This window comes from Bufo gargarizans, chromosome 3 (genome assembly GCF_014858855.1).
Source record: "Bufo gargarizans isolate SCDJY-AF-19 chromosome 3, ASM1485885v1, whole genome shotgun sequence".
In the NCBI taxonomy this organism is placed as follows: domain Eukaryota; kingdom Metazoa; phylum Chordata; class Amphibia; order Anura; family Bufonidae; genus Bufo; species Bufo gargarizans.
Genome location: NC_058082.1, coordinates 117,071,205 through 117,097,869, shown reverse-complemented (window position 1 = coordinate 117,097,869; position 26,665 = coordinate 117,071,205). Strand labels below are relative to the sequence as shown.

At 44.5% G+C, this 26,665-nt stretch overlaps 1 protein-coding gene across 1 annotated transcript in view; it reads right to left on the bottom strand.

Moving 5' to 3' along the window:
• The window catches only part of MYO1A (myosin IA), a 116,783-nt gene that overhangs the window by 78,753 nt on the left and 11,365 nt on the right, over nucleotides 1-26,665 (bottom strand). The window contains exons 2-3 of the mRNA XM_044285315.1: nucleotides 6,812-6,958; nucleotides 741-856 (exon numbers count right to left, since the gene is read on the bottom strand). Coding sequence (XP_044141250.1) covers nucleotides 741-856; nucleotides 6,812-6,937 — 242 coding nt within the window. The 5' untranslated portion in view covers nucleotides 6,938-6,958. The remainder of the gene's footprint in view (nucleotides 1-740; nucleotides 857-6,811; nucleotides 6,959-26,665) is intronic.

Below are 26,665 nucleotides of genomic sequence, written 5' to 3'. Positions count from 1 at the left end.
GCGAGCGAGCGAGCGAGCGAGCGAAGAGCGAGAGGGCGAGAGAGCGAGCGAAGAGCGAGAGGGAGCGAGCGAGCGAGCGAAGAGCGCGCGCGCGCGCGCGCGCGCGAGAGAGAGAGAGAGAGAGAGAGAGAGAGAGAGAGCGAGAGAGCCAGCCAGCGAAGAGGGAGCGCCGAGCGAGCGAGCGAGCGAGCGAAGAGCGCGCGCGCGCGCGCTGAGAGAGAGATAGAGAGAGAGATATAGCTAGATAGAATCGAGCGATCAGCCATATCGATGTATCTCCTATCTATCTATCTATCTATCTATCTAATATCTCTCTCTCTTTATATATATATATATATATATATATATCCTATCTATCTATCCATCTATCTAATATTTATCTCCTATCTATCTATCTAATATCTACCTCATATCTATCTATCTAATATTTATCTCCTATCTATCTAATATCTATCTATCGTCTATCTGCCTACCTATCTGTCTATGAAACATGACATACCGTATGACTGACATGTGAATGAGTAGCCTTTGCATTATCAGTGGATATGGTGCAGTCCATTGTCTACTTCTGCATATCTGTTATCTTGCACTTTGAGATCCTCCCACTTGCACTTTACTGCCTTCAGGTCTGTGACCTTACAATGGGAATTACGTAAATGCACATGAACTGCTAATCGAGCGTTATTTATCTCTGGAAGTTTCCAAATGAATATGACTGCTCTAACCTTTATGATACCTACATGTGCGGCTTCAGCTGGTACATTTTGCTATTTCGGTATTCTTCCACTTTCTCAGGTGTGAAGATTGAGAGTTGCTTGTAGGGGTTCACGGATATGACTACATTTCCTATATATGTCTGGCATACAGAAGAGGACATGTGAGGCACAAGCACATATTCGGAAACATTACAGAACTGCTTGCAGATAACGTACTGTCCCAGTGATGAGACGTGATTTTAGATTCCTGTAATACTTATATAAGGTTATACTGACCCCATGAGAACTTACTTCAGTGACTGCACAGCATGGGATGATGGCGGGTGTGGAACGGAAGTGGAAGTGTTAGTTGAGAAATGCACAACCAATCTTCTTAATAGGTGAAGACATATATAGGGGGAGAGTTATCATCTCTGTTGTGCCTGAAAAGTCACAAACTATGGAGGAGATTTCTCAAGACGGGTGCCTTCTGCGTCAGTCCTAATATCCCCTGCACTGTCGGATGCACCACATGAGGCCGCATCCAAAATTAGGCGCATCCTCCAGGAGTCCGTGTGCCTAAACAGAAATCTCTGACAGCTTAGAGCTGCCGTTTCTGGCTTCACGTAAATGAAGATACATTTGTCTCCACTGTTGACCACACCCATTTCCTGCCCTTGCCACGCCACCCTTTAGGGAAAGCGGCGAGGGCGGCGAAAGAGGCACTTAAAAAAAAGTTGCATTTAAAAAGTTTGCAAACACACACACTGCGATTTTTTATTCCTACTTTTCTGGCACAAGGTAGATGATAAATCTCCCCCTATGTATTTGTGTCTTTTTAACTGTGACTCCTTAAAAAATTGTTGCATCTCCCAGTTTTACGTCGCCCTCACCAATTTTCACAAAGGGGGCATGGCCAGAAGACGCAACAAATTTATCTTCATTTACGCCAGTTTTCTGGTGCAAATGAAGCCAGAAATCTATGGTATTCCTGAGCTGCCATAGACTTCTGTTTAGGCGCACGGACTGCCGGAGGATGCGCCTTATCTACGACCATAAATGACGTGCTTCCTCTGGCAGCACAGGGCATATCAAGACCAGTGCAGAAAGCACCAGTCTTGATAAACCTCCCCCTTATTAGACTCACTATTTGGCACACCTTTCTGCCAGGATCCCACCATGTATTCAGCATAGTGTGGTGGACACATTCCTTACATATGATAATCATGCAGACATAATAACATCAGGCAGTTGCAGGTTTCTTGGCTGCACATTGACGCTGTGTATCTCCCATGAACCACACCGCATACTGCTGACTGTGTAGGTCGTTGGAGTGCAGTGTAATCATTGTCACCTTCAAGGGGCCAGCATGAGATTACATGTGCTTTATCACATTAAATATTTTCTTGCTGGAAGTAGCCATTAGGAGATGGTAGGATGTGGCTTTAAAGACCAGCTATCCTGTGGCATTTATGATCATTGGGCTTTCCTCACATCTGTACACCACCATGCCCAGCTTCAGGTGTTCACATAGGGCAGGCATGGCCAACCTACGGCTCTCCAGCTGTTGTAAAATTACAACTCCCACCATGACCTGCTGTAGGCTGCTAGCTGTAGGCAGTCTGGGAATGCTGGGAGTTGTAGTTTTGCAACAGCTGGAGAGCCTTAGGTTGGCCATCCCTGACATAGGGCATGACTGATCATGGTGAGACCTGGGAATGTCATTCCCCTTGTCCACATTCTAGTTTTGTGGAGTCTGTGCTCCCTATAACGTCAAGTCCCTTTTTCCAGTATAATCGACCACTATGGCCTCTATTATTAACAAATCAAACCTCCCTGTCCAGTGTCAATATTCATTGACCATTTTCTGGTGGGAAGTCAACCTCTTGAAGATGCATGCTTTTATGTAATGAGCTGCCATATGATTTTAATATTCATGGCCTATCCTCAGGATTGTCCATCCTGATCGGTGGGAGTCCAATGTCATACACCCCCATGATCAGCTGTTTTAGAGAAGCTCCAGTGCCAGAACTACACAGTCCCATCCATTGTGCAGTGGACGGAGCTGGTAACTGCTACATAATGGATGTATGTAGTTGTGACGCCAGAGCCATAGAGAACAGCTCATCTATAGATGTGTTGGGTGTTGGACCCCCAGCAATCAGATATTGATGGCCTATCCTGAGGGTAGGCCATCAGTATTAACATCCTGGAATACTTCTTTAACTCAACAAAATGTTCAGATCTCAACTACTGAGTTTAATTTTAAATGGACAAAATGGAGCAGATTAGCGAAAACTGCTACAGGGCTTTCGGGATGACATGTAATAATAATACCAAAAGGTATTGAATATATAGCATCCTGGGACACAAATTGTATATGGTGTCCATGGAAGCCTATCGGTTTAGCTTTCCGTTCTTCTGATCCATCAGAAGAAATGAGAGAGGATCCTGTAAAAAAAAATGGATCTGCTGCATCAGTTATGCATAGGATTGCATAGGAGTCGTTTTTTTACAGGATCCTGTAAAATAACATATCCTGTTGCCTCAGTTGTCATCCGTTTGAACCATTTCTATCTGAGATCTGTTTTTTTAGACAGAAGAAAGTACTGCATGCAGGACCTTTTTTACCCCTGTCTAAAAAACTGATCTCAAATGGCTCAAACTGATAACAACCGAGGCAACGGGATCCGTTTTTGTTACAGGATCCTGTTTTTTTTTTCCTTTCTCTCTTCTTCTGATGGATCAGAAGAACAGGAAGCTAAAGCTACGTGAATGCACCCTTAACCAGGTTAGGCTGGGTTCACATCATGTTTTTCCCATAACTTATATGTTAAACGGATGCCTCAAACTTATATCATACAGTGGCATCCATTCACCATAGAGTTCCATTGGAAAAAAATGTATACTTTTTTTTTTACCAGACTCTGCAGGATACAAGAATGTGTTGTGCTGCCTGGAGGCATATGTCAAACGGAGGCATAAAACATGATGTGAACCCACCCATATTTCCTTACTCTCTTACCAATCAGGAGAGGGAGGCGCTGTGTTTTGTGGACTGTCTTGTTGCTAGGTATTATAGGGATGGTGGGACACTTATGGTGTTGCCAGGTTAACGTGTCACTCCCTCAGTCAGCCAGAAGGAGAAACAGGGATTATATAAAGGCTGCCTCTAACTACGACCCGTGCGGTAGACCACAAACTATGGTGACACTGATAACGTGAGCACTCTTCAATATCACAAGCAGTTCTCTAACACTAACGCTAAGAGTGGAGGTTCATAGTATGGTCAAAAAGAGCCACGTCCATCAAGTTCAACCTCGAGGCTGAAATGGAAGAAGGGAAGCAGAGGCGAAAAACAGTAAACTAGAAGCAAAGGTCTGTCTTATGTACCATGCAAAAGATCAAATTCAGCATTTAGTAAAAATGTAAAGTCCAATAAATTATCTTATGTTCTTATCTTATGACCAAACATGGACAATTATTTGGTATGAATGTTATCATAAGGCAACGGAATGGCTTGATTATAAGATCTTCTTTCCCTTATCCTCTGGCGGGGAATGCCATGCTATTATCTTAGTCAATCTCACAGTCTTATCTTGGCGTGCAGAACCTAGTACAAGGTCACAATGTGCAAGTAGTGAGCTTATCCTCGGCCTTCACTGGCTCATGTTCTGCTATACACCATGGAAGTGTTGCATTTAATACTTCTCTTTTCTTGGAAATAGAGAGTTCATCAGAATAAAGTACATAAATAATGCAGGTTTCCTATAAAATGAAGGAATGCGGCTTTTCACTTAAGTAAAGTTGATTGATTTAATTTATGCAAGCATATTGCAGAAAACATTAGGTTATATTTTGCCAGTTGGTTTCTAAGTGTAGCCAATGATCTGAGTACACCCACAGCCGACTATAAATAGGCCTGGCCTGTTGTGAACAGTGGCCAAAATACAGTATATTATACAGGGGTTGGGTCTTCTGGGAAGAGAACATTGAAGACCTGTCCTTTGGAAAGGTCACAAACGTCTGATCGGTGAGCACTGCGGCCTCTTCCTAGGCCAGTGACATCACATTCATTGGTCACATGACTTGTGTGCAGCTTTCGGTAAACCTAGAGGCTTAGCTCTCTCCGCAGCCGTTGATTGGCAGGGCCGGTGTAAAAATGATCATGTCTGCCTGGCCCTGTCAATCAAAGTGGTTTGTGAGCGGCAGAGCCTCTAGGTGTAACCACAACGCCCCTGTTGCTCCTAGAGGCATTTGCATGTATTTAGAAATTATTTTTCTCAGCAATATAGACACATATGAACATGGGACCAACATAGATGCCTTCAGCTGCCAAGTGCACATGTAACAGGTCAGCTGGTTTCATAGGTGCAAACAGCTCACTTTCTCACCATTTTTCAAAACTAGGGTGAGTGGTGTAAAAATGCAAATTTGTGCACAAATAAAGTAAAAAATCAACACCTGTTGTAGTAACCTCAAATCAGTATCAGATCTGTAAGACACCAGATACAAAGCTCTGGTTCCAGACCAAGTTATCCAAGTTTATTTCATACACAGTATTAGGGCTCATGCACAAAAACGTATTTTCTTTCCGTGTCCATTCTGTTTTTTTTTCTGCGGATCGTATCCGGAACCATTCATTTCAATGGGTCTGCAAAAAAACCGAAGTCACTCCGTGTGCATTCCGTTTCCGTATGCCCGTTCCGCAAAAAAATAGAACATGTCCTATTAATGCCCGCATTACGGACAAGGATAGTACTGTTCTATTAGGGGCCAGCTGTTCCGTTCCGCAAATGACAGAATGCACACGGACGTCATCTGAATTTTGTTGCAGATCCGTTTTTTTCGGACCGCAGAATACATACAGTCGTGAACACGAGGCCTTAAAACAAACAAAACAAACATTAGACTGAAACAGACAAATGCAAAGTGAAAAAAAAAGGGTGACTATGCAAGAATATTCTAATACCACAAAGCAGTACATGACATAGTCCAGCATATATATCTCTCAAAACCACGATAAAGTCACAGCGCAATAAAAGTACAATCCAATACACGTAGGTCAGAGTACATAAATGCCAGTGCGATAAAGGAAAAGTAACAGTGATCCCAAGCTCGTCCACCACACCCACGCACGTTTCACAAATGTCTTCATCTTGAGGCCAAAGCGGCTGGCGAAGCGAGAATCACTTTGCATTTGGCTTTCATTTTAATGATTGTTTAATTGCTGTGTATGACATAGATTAGATTTATTACTGGATAAGGCCCCTTTCACACGAGCGTGACGGATTAGGTCCGGATGCGTTCACGGTGCGTTCAGTGAAACTCGCACTATTTTGCAAGCAAGTTCAGTCAGTTTTGTCTGCGATTACGTTCGGTTGTTCAGTTTTTTCCGCGCGGGTGCAGTGCGTTTTGATGCGTTTTTCACGTGCGTGATCAAAAACTGAAGGTTTACAAACAACATCTCTTAGCAACCATCAGTGAAAAACGCATTGAAATGAATGGGTCAGGATTCAGTGCGGGTGCTATGCGTTCACATCACGCATTGCACCCGCGCGGAAAACTCGCCCGTGTGAAAGGGGCCAAAGGCTTACATGCACACAACCGAGTGTGCTTTGCAGTCCGCAATTTGCGGCTCTGCAAAAAAGCGGATGACATTCGTATGCCATCCGTTGTTTTTTTTTTGCGGATCCATTGTAACAATGCCTAAAACAGACAAGAATAGGACATGTTCTATTTTTTTTTTTTGCGGGGCTACGGAACGGACATACTGATGCGGACAGAATGGGTCCGCATCCTATCTGCAAAAAAAATGGAACAGACACGGAAACAAAATACGTTCATGTGCCTGTAGCCTAACTTGGTCTAGCACCAGTTCTTTGGTGTGACTAGGAAAAAAAGTTGTAAAACCCTAATTTGCGACTTTTTGAGGCCATAATTCTGGAGCGCAGGGCTTGATAAATCCCCCTTTTCTCTTTCAGCTCAGATGTATTGATATATTAGATACATTTGTATCTCATTTTCAGAGGTTTCTGTTTTGTGTAACATGCAAAGCCAAATATATATTCAATCAATCTGTTACATGAGTATGGGGTGAGTCTGGCCGTACTTACATATATCTCATCATGCTTGAAACGTTCCTTTAGGTTCTGGAGTAGGGAATCCTCAGACAGAGAATCAAGAAGAATCATATCCCCTACCCCAACCATGCCATCCAGGAATGATGACTGGAAAGACATCTTTTAGGTCTGGCTTGGGATCTAAATAAAAAAAAAAAATAGTTATGTCATAAACAACCTTTCACCAAAACCCGTGTGTACAGACGACCACTGCATGTGGTATAGGGTGAATGCAAATCCAAATTGATTAAACTTAAAGGGATGTTTCAGTTTTATTTAGATAATCGGTAAATGGAATGTTTCTATTCATTACATTAAGAAGTGTAAAGGTCCCTTTACACAGGACAATGTACAAGCAGATTGTAAGGAAGGAAGCGTTTCTTCCCAGCAATCTGCTGATCAATAGCGGAGGAGACCTCTGCGTTTACATGCTACCCCAGAGGATGGGGAGGAGCGACTGCTAATTCCCCACACAGACTCCTTGTTCCCCGACAGCAGATCGTGTTTACACAGCACAATCTGCCGCCGGAAAACAAGGATTTTTTGTGCTGCAATTACCCAATGAACGAGCGTTTTGCTTGTTCATCGAGTAATCGACGGTGCATTTATACCGCCAGATCATCGGTAACGAGCATTACTATGAACTCTCGTTAGGGATGATCTGTTCAATTCTCGGCCTGTGTAAAAGGCCCTTTAGTCTACACTTTTTGTACAGTTTTTCTACAGTGATTTGCAAAATATTACAACAAACATGTGCAGGGAAAAAAAAACCTTTTGGAAATCTACATTTTTATAGTTATCCTGAGTCCATCAGCAGCTAAGTACAGAAAAGCTCTTTTGATACCAGCTCTGTACCTACACTGAACAAAAATATAAACGCAACACTTTTGGTTTTGCTCCCATTTTGCATGAGCTGAACTCAAAGATCTGAAACATTTTCTACATACACAAACAAAAGACCCATTTTTTCTGCTTTCCCGTTGACATCAATGTGAAAACCACCATCAATCTGGGTCTAAGAAGTAAACATTGTGAAGAAAAGAATGGAACCCACTGGTCGGCGCTGCCAGCAATATGGAAGGCGAAGCAGTGTTCTTTAAATGTTCTTCTTTGTTTGTTTCAAAATATAATAAACTTTCAACGCGTTTCTGGTGATTGTCCTGATGAAGGGGATGCTCCGCCCCAGAAACGCGCTGACCATTTATTATATATTTTTAAAAAAGTAAAGAAGAACATTTAAAGAACACTGCTTCTCCATTCATATTGCTGGCAGTGGGTTCCATTCTTTTCTTCACAATGTTTACTTCTTAGATACAGATTGATGGTGGTTTTCACATTGATGTCAATGGGAAAGAAGAAAAAAAATGCTTGCAGTTTTAGAAGCGTTTTACAAGGATTAAAAACCAGCGAAGCCGTCATAGCTGTTGGGACTACTCACGACAGCATCTGGTAAGCGCATATACCTTACTATATCTGCACATCTTTCAAGGCGATATTGCACATGAGGCGCTGTATGTTTTTGGTTTTCTTTTATCTATATATGCCACGTCAGAAGCATATCTCAATTTGGCAGCAGAAAAAAACACTACCATGTGCTTATGGTGGTGTTTTTTTCCATTTATGTCAATGGAAAGCTATTCTGCTGCAAATTTTAATCGTGCGAACATAGACTGAAAATGTTGTCTAACTTAAAGTTGTTATCCGGGAAAAAGATATTGACTAACTTAGAGCTCCGGTTAGTGCGCGGCTCTATGATACAGCTGATCGGTGATGTGATAATGATGACCTATCTTGGAGGTAGGTCAACATTATCTTTACCCGGATAACCCCTCTTAAAAAAGTAATAAAGCCACAAATAGAGTTCTATATGGTTTGATATAGTCTCCATTCTCAGGACCAAGTGTGAAAAATATGACTGATCAGTAATATACGGGTATGGGGGTCATTTATCAAACTGATGTAAAGTAGAACTGGCTTAGTTGCCTATAGCAACCAATCAGATTCCACCTTTCATTTTACAAAGCAGTTGTCAAAAATGAAAGGTGGAATCTGATTGGTTGCTATGGGCAACTAAGCCAGTTTCCCTTTACACCAGTTTGATAAATAACCCCATTAGAGTTTGTTATTTGCCATGATAAACCAATGTGAATAAACAGCAGATTCTTTTAGGGTACGGCCACACGATGAGGATTCCTGATGCAGTTTTGGAAGCCAAAACCAGGAATGTTTTATGCTGTTTTTTATATCTTCTGCTCTGGGAAATGCAGCTATCGTGGAGAGTGTGTTTCCTCCAGCAGTCTGTGCGCCTAGAATTAAATCTACTCCAGCCCCTGTCTGTCGTAGATTTCAATCATTGTTTACGCCAGGAAAATGATAGTGATTGTGCCAGGGCTGATGACCCTGCCCACCACTCGCCCCACCACTCCCCAGCTGCTTGTGCCTAAATTCTTTAAAAAGTCACAAAAAGGGGCCATGCAGTCTAACAAATGACCCCCCCCCCCCCACCCTCCATGGTATATGTCCTTTTTACTTTCTCTCCTTTTATGATTCCCTCCTGATTTTTGGCTTCCAAAACAGCATCAGGTACTCTGACCATGTGGCCGTACCATGACATCCTAGTCATGTAAATAGTATGGTCTACACCTAAAAGTGATCCACGTAAAAACCTCTAAGAATATGGCCATAGCTCAAAAGCTAAAATACCTAATGAACACTGTTGTTGTTGAACATCTTGGGCACAATCTGAAGGTTCTGAGCCCTAATTCAAAATGGCCTCACACTTCCTATGGCTCCTAGGAAGTGTAGATTTGATTTTCTGGCGCTGAGATAGCCCAAGTTGGGGTACTGTCACTTTTAGTAAATATCAGTAATATTTTCCCAGGTATTCTCTTTTTTGTTACTACATGGTTTGGAAAGAAGGCTCTTACAGTTACTTCATTTTTATAACCTACAATTTATAGGCAGCAGCAATGGTTTATGGCTGGGCACATAGCAACAAGGCATTTTATGATGAAGGTCTGAGCTAGACCTGATTGGATTTGCATTGACATTGCGCATGAGAACTCTGCTCCGTAATAAGGGCAATAAAATACAAAGATCATCACACCTTAGAGTAAGCTTGGAATAAAACACTGGCACTTGATGGATATGATGACACCAAGTTCTCATTTTATAATGCTTATTCTGCATATTTTCAAGTGCACAGATCAAGATATAATATATAAAAGACCTTAACTGTAGATGAAAAATGAGATTTTTTTTTTTATACATCGTCATTGTCGTCCTTAGACATTCCTGTGTAGCTTTAACTTTTATATTTCAGATTGTGGTTTTGCTTGAAGATAACTTTCTGCTAGGTTGCAGTTCTCTTGCTGACTACAACAGGCTTTCCTGCAGGATTACTTTGCTTTTTGCAGTGGCGGAGATTTATGGTGTGGATGTTTTTTTTTTTTAAAGTTGTTTGGTATTTAGCGTCACCATTGCTCTTGATGCACCCAACATCGACAATGGTGTAATTCTGTTTGGACAGTGCAGGACCTGTGATAACATCATCAAAAGTCCTTCGCCCACTGATGTATATAGAAGAACTGCAATTCCAGCCTCCCTGCCCTTGTCCTGCAAGTTAGCAAAAGAGGTGAGACATTAAAATGGAGACAATGCTGCTGCCAGTCGCGAAGGGGGTTGTTTTGTAATACCAGTCTGTGCACTGTGTGTTTCCCGCTATCACCAGTGAATAAGTCAATGAATGGCATGGCATTCACCTAGTCGGGTACATGTTCACTGATGAGTGCTCTCTTGTAGGTTGTGCTCCGCTCCAGTCCACAGTTTTGCAGCACTGCTAGTGGCCCTGCAGTTAGGGGGAATTTTAGTGAGTGGAGTTGGTGGGGGGAAGGGGTAAATAAGGGTTAAAACTAGCTGTGGGGGCGGTGCCTGCTGTGCAGATTCCATATAAGCTCCCACAGTAATAATCCTCCTTACAAACTTCATAACAACCAAGTGCCATAGATGTACGGCCCTTGGTGCTGGGCGTTGTACATGTACGGTGTGGGATTAAAGCTCCTGCAATCTTGCAGGCGCAAGTCAGTGACAGCCGGGAACCCCAAGGAGAAGACAGGAGCTGTTTATTACCGCTTCTGCCTTCTCCTTTGCTCGGTGCAAAACGATCAATGAGCAATATGCAGTGAGCAGAGATAGCAGCTATGTGGACCCAGCGATCACGTGAGCAGAGCTGCTGGGTTTAGCAGACCCCCATCAGCTGTACCTATGTAAAAAGGGGCATGTCCACAGGTTAGCGGGCGCCCCAGGAGCTGGAAATCCACGCTATGCCACTGCTGGGAAATGCAGCTATCGTGGAGAGTGTGTTTCCCAGACCGAACAGGCTCATGTAAAAGAGGCCTTAGATATCTTGTCCAACTGTCAGAAAATATCAGCAAAACCCAAAGTGTATTTTTTTTTTCCTGCAGAATCTGCGACAGAAGATTTCTGTACTGTGAATCTGCCCACAGATTTAGCCCATGAAACTGAACTAATTTATGGGCTGCCACATGGAACTAATGCGAGCAATAAACATGCTGGGCTTTTTTTCCACATGACATTGATTCCAAATCCGTACACTGAAAAATCTATGACATATACAGGTCCTTCTCACAAAATTAGCATATTGTGATAAAGTTCATTATTTTCTGTAATGTACTGATAAACATTAGACTTTCATATATTTTAGATTTATTACACACCAACTGAAGTAGTTCAAGCCTTTTATTGTTTTAATATTGATGATTTTGGCATACAGCTCATGAAAACCCCAAATTCCTATCTAAAAAATTTTGCATATTTCATCCGACCAATAAAAGAAAAGTGTTTTTAATACAAAAAAAAGTCAACCTTCAAATAATTATGTTCAGTTCTGCACTCAATACTTGGTCGGGAATCCTTTTGCAGAAATGACTGCTTCAATGCGGCGTGGCATGGAGGCCATCAGCCTGTGGCACTGCTGAGGTGTTTGACCCTTGCTTTTGGAGTTCTTCTTCATGTTTATCAGTACATTACAGAAAATAATGAACTTTATCACAATATGCTAATTTTTTTAGAAGGACCTGTACACAATTCTGCCGATTCCCACTGTAGTCAATCGGCAGCAATCCTAGCCTTTTTCTGCAGAATGGGAGACACGCTGAAATACTGAAAACCTCCGTTTGAACCTACCCTATGCATTGCAAAAGGTAAAATCCGCAGTGAAAATGCTCAACATATATTGACACTCTGTAGGATTTAAAATTTTCTGCTGCAGATGTTCGATGCAATGTGTGGATGAGATTTCTTCTTTCTGCTGCTGTAAAACACTGCAGGCGTTCTGCACGTAATTCTGCTGCAGGAATTCCACAGCAATACACCACGTGTGGAGTTGTCATAGGTCTCTTGGGGCCGCCCTTGCTACTGTGTGCATGAAGAAGAACTCCCGAAATATAACAATGGATCGTAGCTTAATGATTCATACTGTATGTGTTTTTATTGACTCTGCGGCTAGTGACGTTTCGGCCAATTTAGGCCTTTATCAAACTGGTGCCGCTGTTGGAAGAGGGTAGATTCAAATTGGGTGGTCAGCGCTCAAGAGAAGAAAGCGTGCGTCCGCACTGCAGAGGGAATGAGCCCTGCAATGCAGAAACACGCTTTCTTCTCTTGAGCGCCGACCACCCAATTTTAATCTACCCTCTTCCCACAGTGGCACCAGTTTGATAAAGGCGTTAAATTGGCCGAAACGGCACTAGCCGCAGATTCAATAAAAACACATATGAATCATTAAGCTACGATCCATTGTTATATTTTTGGAGTTCTTCTTCATACTACTTGACGGGGTGGCAACCCACCTCCTAGAAATTCATACAGTATACTACCAGTGCGACTGAGCAACTCTCCAATTCTTGCTACTGTGTGGTCACTCATTTTGAGAGGCCTGCTCTAAGCAGAACACAACTGTGCATACGCTTTCACATTTAGTGGCGTACTCGTACATAGAGAAGTAAGGGCCCCATAGCAAGGGTCAAACCATGTTCCCCACAGAGGACAGAAGGGTTTCCGCCTAAACCTTTTTCAATGGCCCTTGGACCATTTTTCCACTGCCTCATTTGCTAAAAGTTGTTCCTTTAGAGGGTTGAGTCCTGACCAAGTTTTCACCCCCAGTAGAAGAGGAGAGGATCCCAACTGGGCCCCCTCTTGCCCTGGGCCCCATAGCAGCCGAATGTTCAGCCGCTATTGTATTTACTCTCCTGCACAAGGTGTATAAGTGACTTTAGCGACTATTACATGAACATGTCTAGCCACAGCATGTGCACCCAACCAAAGGCTACATTCACACAGATCTGCAAATTGCGGTTCTGCAAAACACCGAAACCGGCCCATGTGCGTTCCGCAATTTGCGGACCGCACATGCCGCGGCTGTCATAGAAAATGCCTATTCTTGTCCGCAATTGCAGACAAAACTAGGACATGTTCTATTTTTTATTTTATTTTTTTGCGGGGTCGCGGCACGGAGTAACGGATGCGGACAGCACACGGTGTGCTGTCCGCATCTTTTGCGGCCCCATAAAAATGAAAGGGTCCACACCCGTTCTGCAAAATTGTGGAACGGATGCAGACTCATTCATACGGTCGTGTGAATGTAGCCTTAATCCAACGGCTGCTGCAGTGAGGTTGTGAGTGATAGTAGTGGCAGTGAGTAGATGTGGGCGAGATTTATCAGTAGGGGAATTTTTTAAGTCAGTTTTGCAGGAGTCGCCATTGGTGTAATTGGTTCCAAATTTATGAAATGTTTGATACGTTTGGAGCATCTTTCACACGAGCGGATGTCGTGCGGGTAATCCGCTGTGTGAAATAGAGCCAAGCCCCGCTCCGGACAGCAGAGACACAGAGAATTAACATGACTGATAATGCTCCGTGCCTCTCTGTGATCTTTTTACTACAAAATCACGGTGACAACTTTATCTCACTGTGATTTTGTAGTAAAAAGATCACAGAGGGGCATGGAGTATTATCAATCATGTTAATTCTCAGTGTCTCTGCTGTCCGGAGCGGGGCTTGGCTCTCTTTCACACAGCGGATTACCCGCACGGCATCCGCTTGTGTGAAAGAGTCCTAACTCTTCTTTCTGGAGATGTTACTCCACTCTCTGCACCCCCACCCCTTTGGAGTAAGAGTGTCACAATTTTGTGACTATTTAAAAAGTCCCTAAAGGTTTGCTCAAATAAGCCCCAAAGTCATCAGGCCATATTCTTTGACTTTATAAAGCCAGAATTGTGGCGTGCAGGACTTGATAAATTCCCCCAGGGTGTTTCACAATTGCAGATATGTTTTCACGTTGATGTTTTCTGTAGATCAGCGTCAAAACCACTTAATTGAATTCACAGTGATTGCCTGATAGTCCATACTATGCACGGATGGTGGAACCGCAGTGACCATCTTTGGTCATTTGAGACATGTTTTCTTCCACAATATTAATGAACATTCCACTTCTTGTATTTCTGGAAAATGCACAATGGTATCAAGTCAGGTTCATTAACCACACAGCTGACATCCGGAATAGCAACTTCAATACACAGGAGAGGAAGGATGTAAAATGCAGGATACAAAACACTAAATGAATTGTCACCGGCACACTTCAGGCATGGAACAAACAAAGCCATGCGGAAACCTCATGAGTTACCCTGGTAAACATCCTGATATGAAGAAAGGTTCACCAGCTCTACTCTACTCTACTATAATAACACTAACAGCACGACTATACCTTTACAGCAGGCATCTCAAACTGCGGCTCTCCAGCAGTTGCAAAACTACAACTCCCAGCATGCCCGGACAGCCTACAGGTATCAGCCTACAGCAGGGCATTGTGGGAGTTGTAGTTTTACAACAGCTGGAGGGCCGCAGTTTGAGATGCCTACTTTACAGTCTATGCCAGTGGTTTCCAACCTGTGGTTATACATTTGTTGGGTAACCACAATGCCTAACATGTCCAGATAGACACATCTGAAAATCCAAGACATCTTGCAAACAAAATTGTATTTTACTCGTCATTTGTAAAGTTAGATCAGCAAGCCGCAGGGGAGGCAGAAAGGATGGGAGTAGTTGTCCTCGTGGTGGCAGTCTTCTCTATTTCCCTCCCTGGGCCATGCAGTTGAAGTCCAGACAGAGTGAAGGAAGCATAATTGAGAGCTCCTTCTCCAAGGAACCATATCCAACTCTCCTGTGAGACTCTTAGGCTCCATTCACACGTCCGTGATGTGTTGCGGACCCGCAAATTGCGGGTCTTCAACACACCAGCCTGGCACCCCCATAGAAATGCCTATTCTATCTTTTGCGGAGCTGCGGACCCGAAGATCGGGGACGCGCTCCGCAATTGCGGATGCAGACAGCACACTGTGTGCTGTCCGCATCCATTCCGTCCCCATAGAGAATGAATGGGTTTGCGGAACGGATGCGGACACATTCTGTGGACGTGTGAATGGAGCCTTACTTCACAGAAATCACAGGCTTGAAGATGGCGGCGCATGGACCAGCAAGGCTCAGCGTCTCCTCAGATTTTGCAAATAAGCAGTGTTAGACACCTTTCACACGGGCGAGAATTCCACGCGGGTGCAATGCGTGAGGTGAACGCATTGCACCTGCACTGAATCTGGACCCATTCACTTCAATGGAGCTGTGAAGATGAGCGGTGATTTTCACGCATCACTTGTGCGTTGCATGAAAATCGCAGCATGTTCTATATTCTGCATTTTTCACGCAACGCAGGCCCCATAGAAATGAATGGGGCTGAGTAAAAAAAATCGCAAGCATCCGTAAGCAAGTGCGGATGCGATTTTCACGCATGGTTGCTAGGATATGACCCCATTAAAGTAAATTCACTGAATTAATTTCCTTTCTATCTTCATTCAGCAGGACCTGCGCTGACGTTACATCATCAAAGGTCCTTTTGCAGGTCTTGAAAGAAGAAGAAAGAAGACTATGCCGGCTGCGCGATCAAGTGGATAAGGTGAGTTAATTTTTATTATTATTTTTTAACCCCTCAATCGACATTTTAGTAAGAATTCTGTATTCAGAATGCTATTATTTTCCCTATAACCATGTTATAAGGGAAAATAATAAAATCTACACAACCCAAAACCCAAACTTCAGTGAAGAAGTCCGGGTTCGGGTCTCGGTACCACATTCAGCGCAATAAAAACTGAGCAATGCAACGCAATCGCAGTCAAAACTGACTGAAAATGTGTGCGCACTCGCACGGATTTCCCGCAATGCACCCGGGATGCATCCAGTACAAATCCGGGACGCCCGTGTGAAAGAAACCTTATGCCTGCTCTTTTCGGGTCTGTTCATTCAGAAAAGCTTCGCTTTTACATCTTACACTCAACAAGAGCTTTTGGATATAGAATTACACAACTCCAACTGTTTTATCAGCAACCTTCGACTCATCCCTGAAATAGGAAGAACACCTGACGCTTCGCAGGCTACTCGGCCGACCGGAAGTGCTCGAAGACGGCGCAGGGACCGCAAACAAAGGCGGGGGAAGCACAGCAGGCTAACAGCTAAGCTAAGGCTAACACTGCACCGGCTTTCATTACCCTAGAATTTTCCTTGCTAATGTGCGGTCCCTGGGGAACAAAATGGATGAGTTACGACTTTGGATCACTGATAACAGGACACTTATGGATTGTAATATGATACGGAAACATGGCTACACAGCGGAATATCTGACAATGCTATAGAGCTGGTCGGACGCCATACTCTCCGGGCGGACAGAATAGCAGATGATTCCGGTAAGACAAGAGGCAGAGGACTGTGCATTTATGTTAACAAGGCTTGGTGTACGAACTCTGTCATTATTGGAGAACATTGCTCAGCTGACCTAGAGTATCTCATGGTAAAGTGTGGACCGTTCTGCCAAGGGAGTTCACCTCTACTATAATAACAGCTGCATATATCCCAACGGATGCTTGCTATGAACGAACTTCATGCGGTCATCAGCAAACAACAATCTGCACACCCTGAGGCTGCATTTATTGTAGCGGGTGACTTTAACCATTCCAACTTAAAGTCAGTGCTACCTAAATTTCATCAACATGTCTCCTGCCATACCAGAGGGGATAAAACTTCGGACCATGTCTATACAAACACTGTTGAAGCCTACAAGGTAACGCCCCTCCCCCACCTGGGACAATCTGATCACCTGTCTTTGTTTATCACCCCCAAGTATTCACCTCTTATCAACCATGTGAAATCATCAGCGAAGACAATCAAAGTGTGGCCAGCAGGGGTATATTATGTTCTCCAGGACAGGTTAAGGCTAGTTTCACACTAGCGTTCGTCGGTCCGCTCGTGAGCTCTGTTTGAAGGGGCTCACGAGCGGACCCGAACGCCTCCGTCCAGCCCTGATGTAGTCTGAATGGAGCGGATCCACTCAGACTGCATCAGTTTGGCGGCGTTCAGCCTCCGCTCCGCTCGCCTCCGCACGGACAGGCGGACAGCTGAACGCTGCTTGCAGCGTTCAGCTGTCCGCCTGGCCGTGCGGAGGCGAGCGGATCCGTTCAGACTTACAATGTAAGTCAATGGGAACGGATCCGCTTGAAGAGGTCACCATATGGCTCAATCTTCAAGCGGATCCGTCCCCCATTGACTTTACATTGAAAGTCTGAACGGATCCGCTCAGGCATCTTGCGCACTTAGAAAATGTTCTAAGTTATTAATGCAGACGGATCCGTACTGAACGGAGCCTCCGTCTGCATTAATATGATCGGATCCGTTCAGAACGGATCCGATCAAGCGCTAGTGTGAAAGTAGCCTTAAAGACACGGACTGGAGCATGTTTGTCTCTCAGGCCACCTGTGGTTCTCACACTAACATTGATTCTTATACGCACTCAGTACTGGAATACATCAACACTACAATTGACAATGTAACCACAGAAAAGTAAATCACAATGTACCCAAATCAGAAACCATGGATGAACAAGGAAGTGCGGCTTCTACTAAAGGCACGTAACAATGCCTTCAGATCTAGTGATGCTCAGGCCTACAGTACGTCCAGGGCAGACCTGAAGAGGGGCATCAAGAAGGCCGAGCACAGCTACAAGCTGAAGGTGGAGGAACACTTTGTCAACTCTGACCCACGACAGATGTGGCTGGGCATTCAGGCCATCTCTGACTATAAGCCCAGCAATTCCACATAGACAGCCATTAATGTGTCCTCTCTCAATGAGCTAAATAATTTCTACGCTCTTTTTGACAACAAGGAAAAGTTTGCCAAAACCCTACCCTCTGATGACTGCCATACCTTTACTCTCACCATCACAGATGTCCATAACGCACTGAGCAGCATCAACGCTCGCAAGGCTGCTGGCCCTGATGGCATTCCTGGATGTGTGCTTCGAGCATGTGCTGAGCAGCTTGCAGGGGTCTTTACTGCCATCTCCAACCTGTCGCTTGCCCACTCAGTAGTACCAGCATGCTTCAAGACCACTGCCATTGTGCCAGTGCCAAAACACTTATCACCAACGTGTCTGAACAACTACCGCCCTGTAGCACTCACGCCTTGTGTGGAGTAGTAAGAGGAAGCCATATAGACAGCCATATAGATCCAAAGATCCAGATATCCATTGATCTATCCAATCAAAAAATAAAAACTTTACCAGAAGAAACTTGGATTTTTTATTTTTTTGGATTACTAGGAAAGTTCTTCAGAACTGGTCCCATCTGAACTCTGTCTACCTTTACCCGGTAACGTATATTTTGTTTACTACTCGTGATATTAATAAGATATTTCTCTCGGTATATAGCCAAGAGTTCCCATATTGTGGGAATATATAGTGTTAGGTGCCTCCATAATGCTACTTGATAAAAAGAACTTAGAGGCGTGTTTATGTCCGCCTGAAGGATAATATAATTTTTATATATTTTTTTATTATCCTCTCTTTTATATGAAGATTCTTTCATATAGAAGATATATGACAGCCTATAGTTATGAAGTGCCTGCCCCCCACACTGATCCTCACTAATTTCCCTATGTAAGTAATAGGAGTACAGAAGACGCTATATCTACAGCTCTTCACTGTGTACTCTCACACCTCGACAACAAGAATACTTTTGCAAGACTGCTGTTTGTTGACTTCAGCTCAGCATTCAATACAGTCATTCCCTCAAAGTTGATCACTAAACTTGTTGATCTTGGAATCAGCAACCCTAACTGTAACTGGATCATGGACTTTCTGACCAACAGACCACAGCATGTTAGATCAGGAAATAGCTGCTCCACCACCATCACACTCAACACTGGCACTCCACAGGGCTGTGTGCTGAGCCCGTTCCTCTACTCCCTTTTCACCTATGACTGCAGGCCTAGGTATGGATCCAACCCCATCATCAAGTTTGCAGATGACACCACGGTGATCGGTCTCATCAGTGACAACAATGAGTCTGACTACAGGGAGGAGGTAAAGCACCTAGCTTTGTGGTGCGCTGACAATAACCTGCTCCTGAATACCAAAAAGACAAAAGAGCTCATTGTGGACTTCAGGAAGGAAAAGAGGAACACCAATTACCCCATCCACACAAATAGCATGGCTGTTGAACAGGTTTCCATCTTCAAGTTCCTGGGGACCCACATCTCTGAGAATCTGTTGTGGTCAACCAACATCTCCAGCCTGGTGGGAAGATGGCACATCAGCGCCTCTTTTTCTTGAGGACACTGAAAAAAAAACACCTGCCTGCTGACATACTGGGTTACTTCTACCGCTGTGCGATACTGACCAACTGTGTCACAGTCTGGTATGGGAATTGTTCTGTTGCTGACCGCAAAGCACTGCAGCAGGTGGTGAAAACTGCCCAACGCATCACAGGGACTCCACTTCCTGCCATTGCGGATGTTCACAAGAAGAGATGTCTACGCCGGGCACGCATCATTCTTAGCGACTCCTCTTATCCTGCCAATAAACTCTTCCAGCTCCTCCCCTCCAGAAGGCACTACAGGACCCTTCAGACTAAAACCAGCAGGTTTAGGAACAGCTTCTTCCCCAGAGCTGTCACCCTACTGAACTCAGTCCCCCGCTGAACCTTCCCATCCACACTTAACCCTCTACACTCCTCCTCCCCTCCATCCTCCCAATGACCATGATCATGACTGTCATTCATTCTCAACATTCACTGTTAGTTCACATTGGTTACTGCTATAGTTTGGGACACTTGCTATAGTTGGGATACTTGTTCATAGTACATCTGTATATTTGCCCACTTGTATGGCAATATAAAACAGTCTATCTGTATATATGTATACAACAGCACATCTGCATATCTGTATATATGTACGTATCAGCACATCTGTATATTTGTCCATAGCACATCTGTATATTTGCTCTCTGTATAGCAATATAAACCCTGTATATTGAACTTATTTGTACATAATCTGTACATAACTATTCCTACCTTCTACACTCCCCTTATCTGTATATAACATGTTTCTATTGCACTTGCTGCTCTTTGCACTTCTGATTAGATGCAAACTGCATTTCGTTACTCTGTATTTATACATGTGTAATGACAATAAAGTTGAATCAAATCTAATCAGTGATAGGAAGGACGCACCCTTTCTTCCCTTTGGGGTACACCCTGGTCCTGGGGCTCCAGCCTGATGTTAGGTGGGGTGCCCTTGGTGTAGATGAGTCTTGAGGTGCAAGAAAGGGTCTCTAAACGATGTGAGAGCAACGCAGGTGTTAGTGCATGCAATGAAAAGACTGGGTTTTATACAACAAGTCCACTGTACTTTACTGAGGCATATGAATAGATGGTTCATACAGGCACTGCACAGTTGGCATATGCCATTCCCAAGGCTGTGCATGGGGGCTGGTCTCTCTCTCAGATTATACAATCACTCCTTTCCTGGATTAAAGGGTCCAAATGACCTCTCTCGCTCTCACTACATGGTGTCTCTGCAGCATCTTCAGTGGAATACACTGTCTACACAGAGGGCCCTTCTGTTCTTTTGACATGATGGGGAACCTGAATCTTATTACTCCCACCAGTACACAGATAAGTCTGTAGCCACAATGTAGATGTGTTACCTTTCTCTGGCAAATGCTTTGCACTTTCCTTTATGTGGCCATCCAGCCTTCTGTACAATCCAGCAATTCTTTCCCTGAAGGGCTGGCACATATGCTGGCTCTCTGCTGCTTTTCAATCCACAAGGTGAAGTCTTCCCTGGTAAGTTCTGGTCAGTGCTGCACACACATCCACAGCTCACACTAGAATGAATGACTTCCTCCTAGAGAGAAAGGGGTGGTGCCAGCCCTGCCTAGCAACAGTAGCTAGTAAACTTCTGCTCTCTCCATATAACAGCCTGTGGGACACACAGTGCACAGAATACAGTGACATTAACACCTGCACTGGGACACTGCATTAGCACTTCATATCCTTGTCCTGATAACTTGCATGGATCATTCATCTTTTCATGCAGTGCCATGAGAAATGATAGCAGCCGGCATACTAAGCTCCCCTCTCATCTATATATTTCAGTACCCAACATGTTCAGTACATTATGATGCCTGACATCTTCTCAATCTTCCTATACTTTGAATAGCAGTGAAGTGATTTGAGACATCCACAGATTAAATCCATAAGTTTTACAGTTTACGTGCATTTAAAAGAGTTGTCCAGAATAAGAAAAACATGGCTGCTTTCTTCCAAAAACAGCACCACACCTGTCCACAGGTTGTGTGTAGTATTGCAACTCAGCTCCATTCACTTAAAAGGTAGGCATGTTTTTCTTATACACCTTCTGCCCACTAACAGGGTATTCCAGCTTTTTGATACTGATGACCTATCCTCATCAGTATCAGTGGTTTTTAGCAGAAGCCGGAATGGCCACTACGCAGCGGATGCAGCCTTCTGCATCTAGTTCCATCCGCTGTTTAGAACTGGTGGTTGCCAAAAACAGCCGGTCAGCTGGGTACCTGATGTGATATCAAACAGCTGGAATACCCCTTTAATGAGAAGGTTCTGCTGCTGTATCAACAAGACTGGGACATGTGGGTGCAAACCACCATCTGCTTCAATGTCAAATCAAAAATGTCTAAAATTGCACATACAAGGATTAGATTGATATACATGATGATCTAGGTCCACAAAATGTTTCCAAGCTTGGCTTGCCGTAGTACAGCAGGGGCTACTGTCAAGTGGACATATGAGTAGTTCAAGCACTTAAAACCTGTGAAAGGAAACCATTATGTCATCATCATGTTAGTCCCCACATTGCCCTCAATGTCACTTCTGAGGTTTCCTGATATGGAGACAATGGCATAAATGCTTTCTAGTCCACGTTCAAAGGAAAGGCAAGAGACCCATTGTAAGTGTTGCTGAGGGCTTGTGACTGAATGCATACTTTCCTGCCATAGTGAGAACGCTTATAGACAATAACTATTGCAATAAAAAATTTCCATCCGGGCTAATGTCCTGCAGTCTATTTCTGACCAGAGCGCAAAGTGGCTTCACGTATTGGCTAGATACGTTTCACAATCACTGAAAGTGAGACATAGGAAAGGCACGGATAATATGAATGGATGGATCCGAAACCACTAAGTACTATATTTTCAAGACCTCTCCGATAATAAATGAATATTCCTATATTACCTGTCATCTATATTGCTTTCAGCTCATCTACTGTATATTCTATTGAAAAAAGCCGGGTAATTATGACCAGGATGAGAAGATGGTTATTATCACTTTACTGGAAGGACCAGGAATGTAGAAATAAAGGGTACAGAGGTAGCAGCCAAACCTGGGCCTGAGGGGGCTCGAAGATCCCTCTGCTACATACTAAGACACCAGTATTATAAATGCCACCTGTTAGTTCAGGAGCCATTAAGGCAATTGCTGAATTTGGGACTAGGAGCTTCAAATTATGTAGTAGGGTTGAAAAAAGACACAAGTTCATCAAGTTCAACCAATGGTTGGTGGGAATCAGGGCTGGTGCAAGGATTTTTGCCACCCTAGGCGAAAGCAAATTTTGCCGCCCCCTTGACCCCGCCCCTTGACTCCGCCCAGTCAGACCCCCACACTGCCCTCCATTATGTATTTGCCCCCCCAGTGCCCCCACTAAGTAATACTGCCCCCACAGTGCACAATGCCCATTATGTAATTTGCCCCCACTAAGTAATACTGCCCCCACAGTGCACTATGCCCATTATGTAATTTACCCCCCAGTGCCCACACTTAGTAATACTGCCCCCACAGTGCACAATGCCCATTATGTAATTTTCCCCCCAGTGCCTACACTAAGTAATACTGCCCCCACAGTGCACAATGCCCATTATGTAATTTGAAATTGCCGCCAAACAACCCCCCGTACGTACTTGTGTCGCTCGCTGACGCTGATGATCCTGTAGTGATATTTCCCTACCCCGTAATATTTCAATACCCTGAGTCGTCACGTCACTTCCTGTTGTCCCCCGGATATGACGTTGGATAAGATACGATCATGAGTATCGGCACGAGACCCGTGACCTCCGGTCTCGCGTGATTTTGCGCCGAAGTGACTGAAAAAAAACTCATGCCCGCGCAGGCGCACATCCCAGGACATCCTTGATCCGGCCGGCAAGTACAGGAGGAGTCAAGAAGCCGCAGATGAATGATGTCAGATTTGGATCACAAGTAGGGGGCGTGGCGCGGGCGGTGGCTAGTCGGGAATCAGAGGAAGATGTTACTTAGATGGATCACAAGTAGGGGGCGTGGTGGCGGCTAGTCGGGATTCGGACTCCAGAGCGCCGGCGCCCCCAGGCAGAGTGCGCTCTACGCGGTGGCCTACTCTGCTTATGGGTAGCGCCGGCCCTGGTGGGAATATGGATAAAGGGAAGGGGAGTGAGAAACCAGAATTCTACCCATCTTCATATGCGTTAAAGGGGTTTTCTGACTCTTTCTAACTGATGACCCATCCTCAGGGTAGGTCATCAGTATCTGTTCGGCGGGGGTCCTACAAACAGGACCCTGTCAATCAGCTGCTTGAGAAGGTACTGGCGCTCCTGTGAGCTCCGCGGTCTTCTCACAGCTTATTACGCACATTGTACAGCGGTTGTGCTTGTCCAACGATAATCCCAAAAACTTTAGGAATCCAGCTCAAAGCAAAAACAGCGGAATCTTTATTTCAGCAGTTCATGATGAAGGACCCGAATTAAAAGAGGTCTGAAACGCGTAACATTATACCCTGTATTGGAAGTTTTTAACCGCTGAAATAAAGATAACCCTGTTTTTGCTTTGAGCTGGATTCCTAAAGTTTTTGGGATTATCGTTGGAACAGCTAAGCCCAGGGGCTGTTGTCCGTGCTCGGCATAGCAGGGAGCAGATGAGAGCTGCTTTTTTTCTAATTTTTCACAGCGGTTGTGCTTGGTATCACAGCTCAGCCCCATTCACTTTAATGGGACTGAGCTGCACCTAGGCCACGTGGCCGATGAACATGACATCACTGGCCTATGGTAAGCGCTGGTGCCTTCTCAAACAGCTGATTGGCATAGTTCCTGGTTCCAGAGGAATGGTTATCATTTAAAAAGCGTTGGTAAACCCCTTTAATGTTATTTTGCTCCAAGAACTCATCTAAGGGTACTTTCACACTTGCGGCAGAAGATTCCGGCAGGCAGTTCTGTCGCAAATCGGAATCTGGACGCAAACGGATGGCATTTGTCAGATGGATCCGGATGCGGATCCGTCTGACAAATGCATTCAAATACTGGATCCGTTTTTCCGGTGTCACCCAGAAAAACTGATCCAGTATTTATTTTTTTCACAGATTTAAAGGTCTGCGCATGCGCGGACCGGAGGTACGGATCCATCAATGCGGCAATGGAAATTAATGCTGGATCCGGCATTCAGGCAAGTGTTCAGGATTTTAGGATTTTTGGCCGGAGAGAAAACTGCAGCATGCTGCGGTATTTTCTCTGGCCAAAAAAACGAAAAAGGGACTGAACTGAAGACATCCTGATGCATCCTGAACGGATTGCTCTCCATTCAGAATGCATTACGATAAAGCTGATTAGTTTTTTTCCGGTATAGAGCCCCTAGGACGGAACTCAGTACTGGAAAAGAAAAACGCTAGTGTTAAAGTACCCTAAGCCTTTTTTTAAACCGCCCCCGTCCTTGCCATTACCACGTCCTGAGGTAGACTATTCCACAGATTCCCATTTCTTACAGTGGAGAAGCCTTCTCAACTCTGGAGACTGAGCTTTTTCTTCTTCAGCCTGAATAACTGAAAGAATATCTGTGCACTGACCCATTCTGTGGATTCCAGTAATTATGGAAACCTGGCTGATCTAATCATAAATCAACTGGATCCATCAGTCTGTTTAAATGGATTTGTCATAGCTACCATGGCTCCATTCTGAGATACAGCGCCTCACTCATGGGTGGCTTGTGTCCGGTATTGCAACTTATCTCCTTTCATTTGTCAGGAGTGAGCTGTTTCTGGGAAACTAAAGTCCCCTTTGTCCAAATCCTGGACACTTCCTTTAAGAATGAAAGCCCTGATGGCAGTGTGAACAGAGCCTTAGTCATTACACAACATTGGTAATTGGTGCTCATTGACATGATATTAATATTGGGATGTAGCCACCTCAGAGGAACAGCAATATTTGTTGGCCAACACCTCCTGCCAATGTGTGCTTCACTTACTTACAGTATATTACCTATAAGCCCAGTTTCACATGAGCATGCTCGATCTCTGGGTTCCTGTCTGACCACGGGTCTACTGTACTGTACTCATGGCATTATGTAAGTACAGTAGACCTGCAGTCAGGCAGATACTTCCAGCACCATAAAGGACTTTCCTGAGATTTGAATACTGATGACCTATCTTCAGGATAGATCATCAGTATCTGATCGGTGGGGGTCCAACGCCCAAGACCCCGCCGATCAGCTGTACAAGAAGGCACCTGTGCTCCTTCACCGTACACACCAAGCACAGCGCCGTACATTGTATGTCGGCTGTGCTTGTTATTGCACTCATCCCCTTTAACTTCAATGGGGCTATACGATGTACGGCGCTGTGCTTGGCAGGGGCGTCGCTAGGTTAAAACATTCGGGGCCTGGGCCCCGGATGTTTTGTCCCATGCCCCGAATGTCCTGCCTGCCTGCTAGATACAACTGTATTGCCGTACACAGAACGACAAATACAATTGAATCTTACACTGGGAAGAGGCGAAGGACTTTTGGTGACATCACAGGTCATGTGATCAGCAAAACAGGCTGTGATAGGATGACCTGGATGATGTCACCATCCAGGTCATCCTATCACAGCCTGTTTTGCTGATCACATGACCTGTGATGTCACCAAAGGTCCTTCGCCTCTTCCCAGTGCAGGATTGGACCGGAGTCAAGAGGAGAAGGAGCCTAATGGTGATGTCTGTACAGGAGAGGTAAGTGAAGGGAGAGGCAGAGAAATGCTGGGAGTTGTAGTTATTTAACTGGGATGTATTTTAGGGCTGAAGGGAGGGATGTTATTGACATGGAACTGTGTGCTTGAGGTGGCTGGGGGAGGGAGGGAAGTTATTTACATGGGACTGTATGTTGAAAGTGGATGGTGGGGGGGAATGATGTTTATGTACATGGGACTTAATGTTTAGGGTGAAGGCTACGTTCACACTTGCGTTTGGTGATCCGCTTGTGAGATCCTTTTCAGGTCTCTCACAAGCAGCCCCAAATGCATCAGTTTAACCCCAATGCATTCTGAATGGATGCGGATCCATTCAGAATGCTTTCGTTCGGCTCCGTGCGGTCCCCCGTTCACTTTTGGAGGCGGACCCCAAAATGCTGCAAGCAGCGTTTTTTTGTG